At 41.7% G+C, this 15,693-nt stretch overlaps 1 protein-coding gene across 2 annotated transcripts in view; it reads right to left on the bottom strand.

The window, feature by feature from the left end:
* The window catches only part of adamtsl5 (ADAMTS like 5), a 64,837-nt gene that overhangs the window by 26,062 nt on the left and 23,082 nt on the right, over nucleotides 1-15,693 (bottom strand). For both annotated transcript variants that reach the window (XM_026149923.1, XM_026149984.1), the window contains one exon: nucleotides 11,150-11,225. In XM_026149923.1, the coding sequence (XP_026005708.1) occupies nucleotides 11,150-11,225 (76 nt within the window). The remainder of the gene's footprint in view (nucleotides 1-11,149; nucleotides 11,226-15,693) is intronic.

Genomic DNA, 15,693 nt, shown 5'->3' with positions numbered 1-15,693 from the left:
TACTGTAAGGTCAACCCTACAATAATACATACAGAGAAAAACCCCAGCTCTCTGGGCTAACACCATCACTGCTTCCTTGACTACAGTAGCTTCCTGGGCTTACACCATCACTGCTTCCTTGACTACAGTAGCTCCCTGGGCTAACACCATCACTGCTTCCTTGGCTACAGCAGCTCCCTGGGCTTACAATTCAATTTACAAGTCACCCTAGCTTTACTGTACGGAAGGCGTCCCTCAGTGTTCAATTCTAGGCCCCCTGTTATTTTCACTTTATGTAAATGACCTGCCCAATGTGTGCAAAAATGATTATGTATGTTGATGATACGGTAATTTTTACACAAGCCAAAACTGCTGATGATGCTTTCATTGGCATTACATGATCTACAAAAATGGCAGAATGACTCATGCCTGTGCCTTAATGTTAAAAAGACCATATCGATGTTTTTTAGTAAACCTATAACAACCGTGGCTGCAGTAAAAGTTCGCCTGGGTGCACAAGAACTAATTAATGTTGAGGAATTTAAGTATTTGGGAGTGCTACTAGACTTTTAAATTATCCTTTAAAAACACGTTAAAAAAAATATTGAAAACTGTAAATGTTAATATACAGAACTTTAGACATATCCACACATCATTTACAGACACGGCAGCGATTACATTCCTGCACTCTATGATACTGGCTCATATTGAATACTGTATTACTATATGAGCTTTGCTGCTATTGGGCCAATCGAAGTGTGCTACAAAAGAGCATTGAAAATATTAGATAAAAAAAACCTTTTTCATATCACCATTGTTAAATTTTAGATAAATACAAGTTTCTAAATTTTACTAATTTCAAATTATTCAAATCTGCCTGTCTAGTATACAAAGTTGTACATGGTCTGACGCCTCCACCAATGAGTGATTTTTATTAAACAAAAGTCTAGCAGTGTTGCCGGGTCTCGACTGACTCGAGCCACTGTGAGAGGTGATTGTGAACTGACATTTAGACGGAGCACCTGTTCACAGATGCTCTGTCATATCATGGAGTGAGCTTCTGGAATAGTCTTCCACTGTCGGTGAGGGAAAGTCTCCCCATGTTTAAGAGTCACTTAAAAGGGCAGCTGAGGGACACAAACATGTGACCATGTTTAATAATCATGCTTTATATTGGACGTGAAAAAGAGTTAGTGTATTACAAAAAGGGAAACAACTATTAGTGTAATGGGTCAGTGCAATATCAGGACAGTCAGGGCATGTGCAATACTGGGGTTTGTGCAATATAATTGATGTGTTTCCGTTATTGTTCTCTATATTGTCCTCTGTGTCCACTCTTCTTGTCATTGTCTGTTCTAATATAATGTGATCACTGTTTTTGTCCTTGTCACATGATCTGTAAATAGTGTCTCTGTATGTTTTTACTAACATGTGTGTAACACCAACCTGCCAGAGGGTCTACAGATGGAAATTAGCCAAAGGCTATAATCTGGCATATTTACATCTGTTTAAATGTTCATTAATATGTTGCCCCGCTTTCTAAATAAAATAGATAAAAATAAAATAAGAAGCAGCCAGTGAATCATGGGAAGCAGCCTAAGCCTATTTCAGCATGTAAAAAGGTGGATTCAGGGTCACCTGATCCACCTCTATCAAAAAGGTTTATCCGAACTCCCATTCTACCTTTAAATGATGCAGGATGGCCTGCATTATGAGAGCAAAGTGCTCTGTTGGGGTGATACGGTACTGTGAGGTCTTTAAGACTCGATAGGGACGGATTATTCAGGACCTTGTATGAGAGGATTTTAAACTTAATTCTGGGTTTAACAGGGAGCCAGTAGCAGGTTAGGTCTGCACTGTAAATATGTTGACAGAAATATAAAAACAAAGTTAGAGGATATAATGAGCTGAAAACAATGCAACCCTTCAAAATGAACAACAGATCAGCAGTGACTGTGAAAACTGCTTCATGTAGCTGCACAGTCAGGAGATAAACTGTGATTTAGCCATTTCATGTTTCCTGACTGCAGTACATGACGAACAGTTTCACCTTGGGGTTACATCAATCCTGTTTTTCAAAGTGTGACAGCCACTTTACAAAAGATAAAATTCATCATGTAAGAACTGTTATTAAAAGCCGTCTGAATCCCCCGAGCTCAACATTAAATGGCTTTTGGTATCCATAAATCAACATGTTAAAACTCCCACATCTAAAACTTCAAAACAAATCCTCTGTACTTTGAACGTCTGGCATTTACGTGTGTGGAGAAAAAGCGACAAAGTGTCTCATAATAAAAAAAAAAAAATGGTTAGATGCAAACACACCCTCATACAACGTTACACACAAAGCTGAGAGTGACCTTTGCTATAACTGTCCAGCATTACCATGGCAGGGTCACCTGAGGTCACTGTCATTAGCATCAGCGCCAGCCAAATTAGCCTTGATAACAGCTGTCAATGGGTCGGACTAGCTTTCTAATTAACTAAGTTGACCTATGACCTTTACAATGTCCCCATCTCTCCTCCACCATTCACACCAAACAGAGAAAAAAGTGTCTTCTTTGCACAAAGCAAACTGCATAAAGAAAGAGAGACGGAGTAAAGAGTCTACGTCTCTCTAGCCAGCGTGCAGGTAAAATGCCACAGTGTAACGTTGTTCGACTGTTCGCCTGTCTGACCTGGCATAACTGTTTCCATTCTGTAAGCTGGATGGACAAAGGGTCTTTTCTCCAGGGTCGATACACACTCATATAGAGGGGAGTCTGATGTGTCATTTGTATAAAATATACCTGCAAAGAATGACACTTGTGCTCCAAATAAAGCAGGAAAGCATTAATGTAATTAAGATAATTACTGTAGTTTGTGGTCAGATCAAAAGGAAGACATTATTCCTGATTCAGTGTTTTAATCTGTGTAAAGTTGTGTAAAAGTTGAAGCTCTCTAGTTAAAAATGTGAGTTTTGTGCCCGAGAAACAAATCCTAATCTGCAAATTTAACATGCAGCTTTGGGAGTCAGGGGTGAAGATTTGAACTATTCTGTTGTTCAAGTCTCAGGTAAATATTTCAAGCATCTGATCTGTGTGATTATAGAGTTGATGTTGTTATGTTAGTATATTTGTCCACAGTTTTCCTCCTTTTCTTTTTTTTGTTTTTTTTTTGGCCTGTCCCGTTTGGCTCTTTTGCCATCAGAATTGTTGTCTAAAGGCAAAGAAAGATGCCCAACGGATTTACTTTACCAAATTGACCATCCCAGCCTTGCCGTAATGGTCCATTTGATTCACCTTTTATTGTTTATTTTATTTTCACTTACTGAATACGGGACAGACTTGACTGGGGGAAAGAAGGGGAGAAAGAAAGAGGGAAAGAGAAACAGCTGAGAAGAGGGACGGGGGAGAAGGGCAAAAGACAAAAACCAACAGAACGGGCAGAGGAAAAAAAAATGCATATATAGATCACCTGGATCACCTGCTGAGAAAGAAAAAAAGAAAACAAGCAGAAGAGAAGAAGAGTAATAGAATAAACAACATCACAATGATATATGGGAATATGACAGTAAATACTAAATATTAAACATTATTGTGCAGCACATAAGATCAACAGAACACAGTGTGCTTTGAGTTAGGAGCCAAAAAGGGTGTAGTTTGTGTGTGTGATCACCCGTGTGTACACCTGTGAGCATGGACGCGCTTGTTTTTTGTTTTTTAAAAGGTTCCTTCATGTAATAATCTGCTAGAGGGTGTGGGGGGGCCACAGCCCCGTCCTCCAGGGCGTGAAGCAGGTATGGAGGAGATCCAAACTCCAGACATCCAGAGGCCCCCAGAACACAAGAGACCAAGGAAGACCAACAGAGGGGCAGCCGCGCCACTGTCCCAGAAAGAGCTGAGGAGAGTCCCAGATGAGGGCTCACTCAGCAGCCGTGGAGCAGAAGCCAGGGGGAGTTGCCGTGACGCGCCCGTGAGCTCCGCCGGCAGCCAGCTGTGCCTGAGTGACCGAGCCCCAGGCCGAGAGGCCGGGGGCACCCCACCTCCGAAGTGGCCCGAGCGAGCCCCAGGCTCCAGGCCCCGATAAGCGGCCGCCAAGGAGTGAGCCGGTGTGTACCTGGACGCCCATCCCCGGACACAGAGAACCACCAACGCACCGATGTCTGAGGGAGTCCGCCACTGGCAGGGGAAGTGGTGGTAGGGGGAGATAGGCCTCCAAACCTTGGAGGGCCTGAGATGTCCCCAGAGAGGTGGCGCCTGATACCCAACCTGACATATAGACACAGACATACAGGCACACACAGATACAAACATCCATTCCCACCCTCATGCTCTCATATGCACTTACTCCACACTCAACCAACGTGGAGACAGACATAAAGAGACGCTGTACACACGATCACACTCCCCAAGCGTACTCTACAAACCGGGTCTAGGTACCCTTGCCCCTGGAGGGGGAACTGCACCCAGACCCAAGTGGTGTTACCCTTTTCCCTGCGGTGGGGGTAGGCAGACCGCCCCGACTCCGCAGCAGCAGGAAGGCCCCACACTCCAGACCGCAGTTGGACGGCCAACTCCCCCTCCTCACAGTTTTCCTCCTTTTATTTCATTTGCACTTTGTAATTTTTTTTATCAGTCATGAATTCATTTAACAGTTTCGGTGTTAAGAGACGAATGATTGTTTTTTGTGGTGATGAATGCAATTTTTTTTTTTATTAATCACTAAATATCGGTAGCAGTTGTAAGCATATGATTTCACGTAGCATAGATGTTTTTGATAATTATGAGAGCTGCAGTATCTAGAAACACTTAAAGACACGTAAACAACCTGCAGATACTGGCGTCCACACAGCTGGGGGCGCTGCAGTAAGGCTTACACAGTAACTGAAATGGCTGTTTCTTTGCAGCCATAAACCAAAGTTCCCAGTGAGAACAAAGAAACGCAGAAGCATCACAGCCCTATAAAAGTGAAGCAATAACATCTGTACATGCTGTTCTCTGAATCCAAGGGGAAATACACCAAGCCTGTGGCGGGGTTACACCATGTCCAAGTCTGGTGTATTTCATGTTCTGTTTTTGCCGTGGCCACCCGAGACGCTGCCAGCACAGCTGCAACAATGACCGAGAGCAAAAGATGTTTCAGCAGTGTAAACAACTCTGAAACAAGGATTGAAAATAATGTGTTACTAGTCTTTTTGAAATGACACAACTGTAACACGAAAATGAAGAATGAAGAATGGATCCATTGGTCTTTTTGAGGTGTCACAGCAGCTGGGAGGGGGGGGCAGTGTCTGAGTGTGGTTATTCCAGTCAGCCCTCGGGGAAGGTTGGATGGTTGTCTGCTTGACCTCAAGACAAATAGCGATGAAAGATGCGGTAAGATGGGAAAAGGTGACATAGCAGCGACAAACACAACAGAATAGGAGACAATGAGGATGCTGGCTTGGAGCAGTGCTCCTCTGCTCAAGACAAAATCCCATCAGAGGACAAACACCCTGCAAGAAAAAGCCAATCGGCTCAATCGCTGTGACTAGTCTATGGTCTGTGATTGGTTTATTATCTAAATGAGCTGGATTTTCCTCTTTGGGACCTGAAAGTTGGGATTTTTCTTCCTCACAAATGGCCTTAATCACAATATTTAACTCTGAACTGTAAGAAAAAGAAGGCATGAAGACAGGATAACGTGGGGGCGGCTTTGGGATATGGCTTTAGGCGCTGGCAGGTTTCACATGCAAATAAAACACGATGCCATTTGTTAAAACACTCTCTTCCATTCTTGCAAAACTCAACACATACGTCATCCAACTTTCAGTGAATTCCTTAAAATCTGTGGGAATACAGGGCTCTAGACTGACTTTTTGCCACAGTTGCACTGGTGCACCTAAATTTTTTTTCTTAGGCGCACCAGCACAAAAGTTAGGCGCACCCAAATTTTTCAACCGCATCGCTTAACACTGTAGTTTTACCTGTGCACTTTTTTGGGGGGGAAATTTCTGTCTATACAGACAATATTGATTTGTAAATGATTAACTAACAATCTTGTGCTTGTACAAAGTGCTTTGTCTACAATATTGCCAAAGAGTGCCAATGTTAAACGTAATCATCACATCGGTCTCCTCTGACGACCTGTTTGCTGCTGCCTGCCGCTGAAAGGCAGTGGGGACACTTGGGCAGTGCATTTATGACGACATATAATGTGTTCTCTGGACACACTGTGCTTTTTCAGTGCTCAGAGGTTAATGGGTTCATGTCAGAGCTGGCTATGAATGTCAGACGGATCAGGCCTTAACAAAAAAGTTATCAATCGTTCTTTTCATCTTTTCTCATTACCCACAGCTACATCCACCTCTCAGGCCTAGGCTGCTCACCAGGGCTGGGTATCATCACTGATTTCTATAATCCATTCGATTCGATTCACAAAGTCCCAATTCGATTCAATTTTGCCTCAGAGAGTCAGAAATATTATAATTCTGATCATTGATCAGCACTGACACTTGTGAGACTTTATCAGAGATGTGAACATCACAGCAGAGGCCTTTGTGTCAAAGTAACGGAGGATAAAACTCAGAAAAGCATGAAGCAGATTTTCCTGGCCTGGCTTTTTATAGCAGATAAACTTAAAAATATTCTGCATTTTGCATAATTTTAAAAAGTTTAAATGTCTTCAGTATTGAACAGCAGAAATCAGTCTTTCTTGTCCGACGTGGTTAAGTAAACAAAACAAAACAAAAAAAACAGCGGCCGCCAGCGCTGTAAACAACGGTAGACTGATGGGTAATAAGCGAATGAGTAATGCAGAAAACACATGTTTGAGATGGGAAACTTTTCTTGAAGTACACAGAGAGAGAGAAAGAGAGAGAGAGAGAGAGAGAGCTGTGCATGAAGTGTGATTTTTATCGTGTTGGAAGCAAAACAGCAAAAGTAAGAAGGAATTAATGGTGATGTTTATCAAATGTGAAGCGTGGTTTGCTGCTGGTTCAGTGAATTTTGGTCGTGTACCTGCTCTCATTTACTGTTTGGTGGTTGTTGAAATAGTTTTATGAGCTTTAACCTGAGATTCTGGTGTTTCTGGTAAAATAAGTTTATATTTAAATGTCGATTCAGGATTTAATGAATCGATATCGCTTCATTCAAGCTACTCACCTCTCTCTATCCGCCTGCACTTTCAAACGTACACACGAAGGACTACGGGAATATCTGGACCATGACCAATCAGAGAGGCCCCGCCTCTGACTGTCTCTGATTGATTTAGACCACGATAGGGGCATAATGTGTGTCTTTTAGAGTTGCGGAGGTTTTTTTTGTTTGTTTGTTTGGTTTTTTTTGTTACTCAAAAAGTTGGTCGCACCGGTGCGACCTAAGATTTTTTTTTTAGTTGCACCATTGAAAAATTTGGTCGCATTTGCGACTAAATTGGTCGCACTCTAGAGCCCTGGAATACAATTTATGGAGCGCTATAACAGGAAAATTGTCATAGTAAGATCAAAGATATTTAAAATACACCAAAAAAGATAAATATTATAATGATTTTTCATTAATAAGGAGAATACCAACAGTATACATCAGTGGGTGATTCAATAACAAGTAACAGAGAAAATAAATCACCAGTAGTGCCATTTTGTTTAACTTTTAGCCTCTCCTAGGTCACTCTTTCATTTTTTACAGCACACTTATTAACCATTGATTTACTGATCAATGTCTCCATTCTTGATTCATGTGTCTCATTACCATCAAGCTGTCTCCTCTGGGGCTTAAACATTAGGTCAATGTAGAATTGGTACAAAAAGTCCTTCAGTTTCTACTAGAGCATGAGCGAGTTGTTATTTTTTTAACAGCCATCTTGAAACTGAAGTCGGGGTTGTAGCTGCTTTTAATGACAGGTGTCTCAAACTAGGCAGCTACAGCTGATCGGTGTTGGTGCTTTCTGGAAGATATTATTACAAATAATCCATCCTGCTGCAAGGTAGAGTTGTTGGTTAGCGTACTAACCAAGCTTGCTACCTTGAGCTGAGCTAATATGTTAGCCCTCCAGCCTCTGGCCACTCCAAAACACAATCTGTCCAAAGCTATGAAGAGTTTAAAACTAATGTGTGACCTTTTCATCAAGGTCGCTATGTTTATCTTTTATATACAGTCTATAATTAGCACCAGAACATTTGTTGGCTTGAGAGCGAGCGATTTTTGTTAGCTGATAGCAGCTATACAAAAAAAGTGAATTCTTAGCTAAACTATGGAGGTGTCCAAATTCGTAGACTCCGCCAAATATGGTCGACAAATGCGTCCTCATTTTCCCCAGAATATCCCAGAATTCATTGTACGGCCCAGCCAATTCCAGTTTCCAATAATGGCGGACGCTACTTAGTTGTAATATTACTCTTATTACTCTTTCACTTTTAAGATATTTTCAGGCGAGAATGTAGCTGTGTAAAGTTCAAATATCTGCTTGGTTTATCACAATGTCACATATTTGCAAAAGTGCTCCGACATTTTAGGAGACATCTGTTACCCACCAGCTCGATAGCTCGCCGGGAGCTCGAGGGTCACTAGAGCCGCTGAGAATGGCAAACTCCCGACACATGGTTTTCAGACCCCCACAGTCTTTCGCTACTCAGGTTAAACGTGATATATAAGTCACTTAATAACTTAAAAATGTTATTGTTTGTTTTTATTTCAATGTTTTATTTGTTCCTGAGTAAATCGGTTTGGCTGAGATTAAAGTTCTAGTTTTCACACAGCTAAATAAACATCAAACAGAAAACTGATTAAACAGAAGTGTGAGATGGTCGAGAGTTTACTCCTGTGTCCTGTTATATTTTAGATAGAAAGGAGCAGACAGCTAAACTCCACCGAGACAGCTGGTGACGCAAATCTGAAGGCTGGACCGTCCAATTTCACAGCCGCTCACTTCTGGCCTACCCGGCCCACGTGGACCGCTAAGGCCGGGTCCTCAGGAGGATACAGCCTATGAATTTGAACACCCCTTAAGCAGTGGCGGAGTGGTGGGGTGGGGTGGCTTGCTGGGCTTAAGCCCGGGTCGTTTTTTAAGAAGCCTGGGGTCTTTTGGAGTGTAATTTTTTCATAGTTAGATGCCTGGCTGACAACTGTATAAAACAAAAACTACACACAGTATTCGAAGCACATAGTGCACACTGTGGGAATTTATGACTGTGCGTAAATCCCCCCTAATATTGGTATGATCCGAGCTCAGACACTGAGCGAGGGGGCGGGGGGAGCTGCTGCCTACGAGTGCGCTGTTGGAGAAGCGCAGGGAGGCAGACAGAGGAGAACTGAAGTTTGACCAGGTACCGAAGTAAATCATCCGTACTGTACAAATAATGTAAATATGACGGTGAATCACAAAAGATTGATATCAAACTGATCACTTGACCCATATTACGTTACTTTCTCTTCACGTGAATCAACAAACGGCGAAATGAAAAGCGGAACAACAACAATGCTGTTTCTTTAGAGAGTCTTAGCTTACATGTGTGTTTATTTCATATTTTCAGTTGTTACCCTCCACCGCTAAATAAATCGGTTTCAGTAATGCACTGATATACAAGAATGGACATAAGGAGCTTCTTTCAAAGAAAAAGCTCAGGTAGATGTTATTTTATATATTATGCTTTGTATGTTGTTCAGTATATTTCTATGCAAAACAAGAGGAACTTCAACACACAGCAGTACATTCACAGTTGAAACCAGATATTTACATACACTTTATGGAAAACATAAGAACATGTTTTTACTGTACAACAACAATTTAGAGTAAACTTGTTTTGTTTTGGTTAAATAAATATTGAAATATCTTTTGAATTAGTTAAATGTCAGAATAAAGAGAGACAGAGCTTCTATTTTTTATCACTTTCATCAAATTTAGGGTTACATGTACACTAAGTTTATTGTTCATTAATAAGAAAACTGCAGACGATTCCATTCTGAGCTGAAGAAGCTTCTGATTGGTTAGTAGAGTCCATGTGAGTAAATTGGTGGCACAGCTGTGGATGCATATAAGGCAAAACACAGAGCCTGTTTCTGTGACATGGGAAAATCAAGAGATGTCAACCAAAACACCAGGAACAGAACTGTGGAGCTCCATAAGTGTGGCTCAGTTTGAATACAATTTGGTGCCGTTTACAATTAAGAAATACAGAAAATTTCTCTCTTTACTCTTAAAGTTAACAAATATGTTTTTATATTTATCAATCTAAAAAAAATAAACATTTAGTCTGATTTGATGTTACAATTAAAAAAGTGTTTTTATCTGAAGAGTATTTAAACATCTGGTTTCAACTGTATATTTGATGGTGTTGGTGTTTGAGAGAGAGAGAGAGAGAGAGAGAGAGAGAGAGAGAGAGAGAGAGAGAGAGAGAGAGAGAGAGAGAACAAGAGCAGGTGAGACACACATGTTAGTCAAATGGTTGTTTACCAAAAGTATCACCGTTAGGTTTGTTATTTTTCAGATTCTATATTTATTAAGTTTTGCAGGCTTGTTTGCACAACACGGCTAAATAATTATATAAACGTTTCTGAATCTAAATAGTGGACTTTGGTAGAATTAAAAAATAAGTGTAGTGCAGGTCTATGATGATTTTTAGTGCTACTATCATCTAGTTCTGATTACGATTCTGTTTTGGTTAAGTCCTAAGTACTCCTGATTTTGAACTGTTGTAGTCCTGTTTTAATTCCGGATCAGTTCTGGGTCTGGTTGAATTTGGGTTTAGTCTGTGTGTCTTGATACAGCCCCGACTTTGTTCTGCCTCGCTGCTTAATTATAAAAATAGTTTAAGGTGTCCTGCATATGTGAAATATATATATTTTTTCTTATATGAAGTCATTCTTTCTTTTGAACAAAACTCAAAACAGAGCCTATTAATCCCCCCCCCAATCCCACATGCATACTACCCTTTAGGGCTAAGCCCCAGGTGTATCAAATGTCTGCCTCCGCCTCTGCCCTTAAGACTGATGATTTGACTGAAAAGCTAATGTTTCAGTGTATCTGCTGTTTGCCACTACATCATAAAAGTATGAAAATGAAAACGATGGTTAATCCCAGCCTCAGTTTGGTTAAGCTTAAGAACCAAACTCATGACAACTCAGTACAGCTTAGGAAGCTTCCACAGAGTCACGTCATTTAAAAAGGAGCCTTGGCTGACGAGCTTGTGCTGATGTGGGTGGGTTGGGCTTACACTCTGCGGGGAGGACAGGGACACGGGAAGGACCAGCAGCAGGACAAAGGTCAGGGCCTGGCAAAGAGTCAGCTTCCTAGAGACAAAGAGAGAAACAAACCCCGTCAGTCGCTTGGTGACGTCGCCCTTTGCTGTTTCACACATCAGATACACATGAATGAAGAGCTGCAGAAGTAAAGATGTACATGTTGTTGCAAACATGTTTGAGCAGGAGACAGAGAAGACAAAAGAGGATAGAGGAAGAAAAGGCACTGCTGACACTTCAAACAGACGAGGTCTTTAGGTCAGTGATAATATACACAAATAAGCTGCCATACTACCCAGGGCTGGACTGGGACAAAAAATCGGCCCGGGCATTTTGACTAGAGACCGGCCCACCAAAAATGTGACGTCATTCAGGGGTAAAACCGCAAAGGATTCTGGGAACTTGTGGCAAGAGGTACTAGCGCATGCAGGCTTTCAATTGAGCTCAGTTACACAGCGATAAAAAGAAACACAAAAAATGGCAAGACGCTGTTGTATTATTAACTGCAATAGCCGGTGTTGTGCCAAAAAGTGATTGTCTGCCAAAAACTGATTGCTGGTATTTAAATTGCTATGAGTAACTTGTTGGGCTATAATATGTGAAACATATGTCAAATGCATCCCTCATGGATGACATGAAGTCATCTCTCCATCTCTCTCTGCTGCTCTTCTGTCTCCTCTGTCACAGACTTCTCCACTTTAGATGATAAATCAGCCTGGTGCAACATGTAAGGATTGGCACAATTTGTTAAGATTTTGAGGAGTTTGAGAAACTAACCTGAAGCATAAAATAAAATTTACTATCAGTAACTTCATAGCACCCGCCCAGCAGTATATAAACTCCATCATGCTAGCTAGTACGCAGTACCAGTTATTCTAAGCGCCTGTAAAAAAGTCAGCACAACGAAAACAAACTACAACTAAACTTGGTTTATATCTGACACAGACAGCAGGTCATAACTTCTTGCCTGAAGTTCAGTTCCTCTGCCACTATGACCGGCGGCCGCCTCGGGTCTCTCCTCCTCTTGCCTCCCCTTTCCCTTATCCACCTGCTGGCCTCCACCACTTGCTGATGTTGCTAAATCTGTGGAAGCTATGCCATAGCTACCGCCAAACAATTCAGTTATTTTTACACATTTGGCAGCGTCTGCCTGAAGGGCTCGTTTCTTTTTGGCCCTAATTTTTTTCTGCACCTTCTTTCCTTTTTTTGTTCTCCATTTTCTTTAGTTCGTCTATAAGATTGCTAAACAAGGGGGAGGGTGCATCCGACCTCCTCGGCTGTAATTGGTCCAGCCCAGAGTCGATCATGACCAACTGGCCAATCCAACACCTTTCATTATTTATACCCTTCCAAAAAAAAAAAAAAAATCGATCGGCCCATAAAAACAAAAAATCGCCAGCGGCCCACCGGGCAAATGCCCGGTATGCCCGATGGCCAGTCCAGCTATGATACTACCCTGAACCCCTGAGGGCAGCAGCCAAGGTCAGGAATGTCCCCCGATTCAGTAAGTATCATTCGTTCCCCCCACCCTACTCCCCCAACTCACCCCCACAGTATCATATTAACTCCCACAGATTCTGAGAGGTGGTGACTGCCCGCCTTGCTGTCCCACCACTCCCCTCGCCTTACCTCCCACTCAGCTGCTGACCTTTAGCATCAAATAATCCACATGAAACCTTTTCTTTTCTCTGCTGGCATCAACTCACTGTACATTCAATTTTAGCCTTAACAGATAATTTTGTTGATGATGGATTTCTTGAATATATCAGGTACCAATAAGGCTGAACTAAATATGTTCAGATGACCTGTTTGCTTGAATAGATCAAGTCTTTCTGAAGGTGGCAAGTCGTAATTCAAGAATTGGAGCTGACCAAGTTAGAATTCAGACAAAGATGGTGACAGAACTGACATTGATGCTTGTTTTTTGTAGTTTCTTTTTTTGCAGTCTTTGATCATTTTATTTGGCACAGATACAAACATTTTGTTTTTTAAACCCTTTTATCTCACACTGTCTGACTTTGTCTGACTCAGTCGTCAGTACAGCAACCTGCTCAAGCATGAAGGTACACTGTTTGACAAAACTGTACTGACTCAAAGTCGACTTATGTACTTTTCTGGATTATTCAACCATATCCCCCAGCCTGTCTTCATCCACTTTAAGCACTTTTAGGACTTCTAAGAATTACATCTTGAACTTAATTCGACATAAACAAGAGCAACAGTGACATCCTTTTAGGGTGAAAATAAGTAAATTGGAATTTATTTCAGATTGTTTCTAAATTGTAATGTAATATTAACGTGAAATGTAATATTTGAACCCAGGATTTCCACTAGAGATTATTTTAATCTTCTGAATGATTTTGTAATGAACAACCCACAGATGTGAAATGTAGTGACCAGATGTGCAAAGCTTGATCAGACTTACATTTAGTAAATGACGCTGACCTTACAAATCTGAAAATGACAGGTTTAACCACTGAATAAATGAATATATTTTTAATTCAAAAGCAATTCTAGGTAACTGCAGTAACACCACTGTGAGGCGGTGAGATTCTACCAGATAAAGTCTCTGTTGAGCTTCACGGTGACTGTGTTTTCTGCCTCATCTCTTTCCTTACCTCCAGGTTAAACTCAACAATGACACATCCATCCTCTGATTCACCAAAGGATGACTGCTTTCTTCTGAGAAGTCTCAGTGATTCTGGGAAAAGCTCTTTGATTGCTTCCTTGCGCTGCTTTGTAGACAGTCACAGTGTGTCATACTTTTGAGTGTTTTGTGATGGAACATTTTTATTTTCATTAAGACAAGTCGACAAAATAAAAATGCCAGACAGATTTCATTTGTGAAGGGCAACTCAATATCCTCCATTTCTTTACTTGTGCCCTCTCCCCCCACATTTCAGCTCATCTAGCTCTCTCCCCTGATCATAAACACTGAGCTGCTCTAAAGCTTTTGGAGTTGGCTGTTGGCTCAGTCCCAGGTCAGTAGGTTGCCCTGTCCAATTAAACGATACACATCTCGCTACATCTCCCTCACACTTGGCTGGGCAGCCCTTCCCTTCGGAGACTCGGCTGCTGTCCTGGCCTTACATGGGAGAATTCTTATCAGAGGAAAAGAGAAGGTCGCAGTGACCGAAAGAGGAGAACATTAATCACAATTAAAGGAAGAGGCCGTCACAATTTTATATACATTTCCACTGTGTGCACAGCTTAAGAGCCACTAGATTTGCAAGTTTGGTGTTTTTAACATCAAATCATACACTTGTACTATCCATTCGTCCATCTATTCGCTTCCGCTTATCCTTTTCAGGGTCGCGGGGGGCGCTGGAGCCTATCCCAGCTGTCATAGGGCGAGAGGCAGGGTACACCCTGGACAGGTCGCCAGTCTGTCGCAGGGCCAACACACAAGGACAGACAACCATTCACACTCACTCGCACATTCACACCTAGTGGCAATTTGGATTATCCAATTAACCTATCCCCACAAGCTGCATGTCTTTGGACGGTGGGAGGAAGCCGGAGTACCCGGAGAGAACCCACGCAAACACGGGGAGAACATGCAAACTCCACACAGAAAGACCCTGGCCTGATGGTGGAATTGAACTCAGGACCTTCTTGCTGTGCGGCAACAGTGCTAACCACCGTGCCACCGTGCTGCCTTGTACACTGGTACTGAACAATATTAAATCCATATTAGTCATTGTTTGTATGTGACACGCCACATCACACAGAAACATCCACATGGAAAGCAAAACAAGGCTTTCTTTTGTTTGTTTTTTAACTGCTCTGTTAAGCCAAATTGTGGATGGATTATCTCAGTTGTTCTCCTGACTGAAGTTTGGTCCGTTTACAGCATCCTGCCATGATTTACATTTGTCCCTGACCTGAAAGTTTGGACCTGGAAACGGCTAATGATTTTAGATTTAAAGACCAGATACTGCATGGAAACACACTTCCTCTAACCGTGCCAATAAAGCACAGTCACCAATACTTCTTTACCACAACAACCTGTGTGGTCAGTGAGGACACTGGAAATAAATTTTGATTCGTTTTGTCACTACTACCCCTGCATGCTTATGCCAGTGACATGTAATGAGCATGTATTGATTTTAGGTAGCTATCTAACATTAACTGATAAGCTCTTTTCAATGCTTAGTACTTTAGTTAGTACTTTTGCACCAGCACGATAAGCCCCAAAGAGCTATTAGCCAGAAACTTGGCGTGTCTCAACATGGTGTGAGTGTGTCTTTCAGGGACAAAAGAAGATGTGCCAGTAAACAATATCAATCATGGATTGGCCTCCCCAGAGCCTGGAACTCAACTTTATTGTAAAGTGGGATCACCTTGACAAAGAACAACAACAAAAAAAAGCAAAACAAAAAAATGCAGCCAACATCCAAAGATACATTTTGGGTGTTCTTCGGGTGGCTTGGAGAACTATTCCTAAAGACCACTTTTAAAGAAATTACAAGTAGATTTGCCTACAAGAGTTCAAGCTGTGTTGAATAAAGATGGTCAT

The sequence above is a fragment of the Astatotilapia calliptera genome, chromosome 1, assembly GCF_900246225.1.
Source record: "Astatotilapia calliptera chromosome 1, fAstCal1.2, whole genome shotgun sequence".
Lineage (NCBI taxonomy): Eukaryota > Metazoa > Chordata > Actinopteri > Cichliformes > Cichlidae > Astatotilapia > Astatotilapia calliptera.
This window is presented reverse-complemented; position numbering and strand designations above follow the sequence as displayed.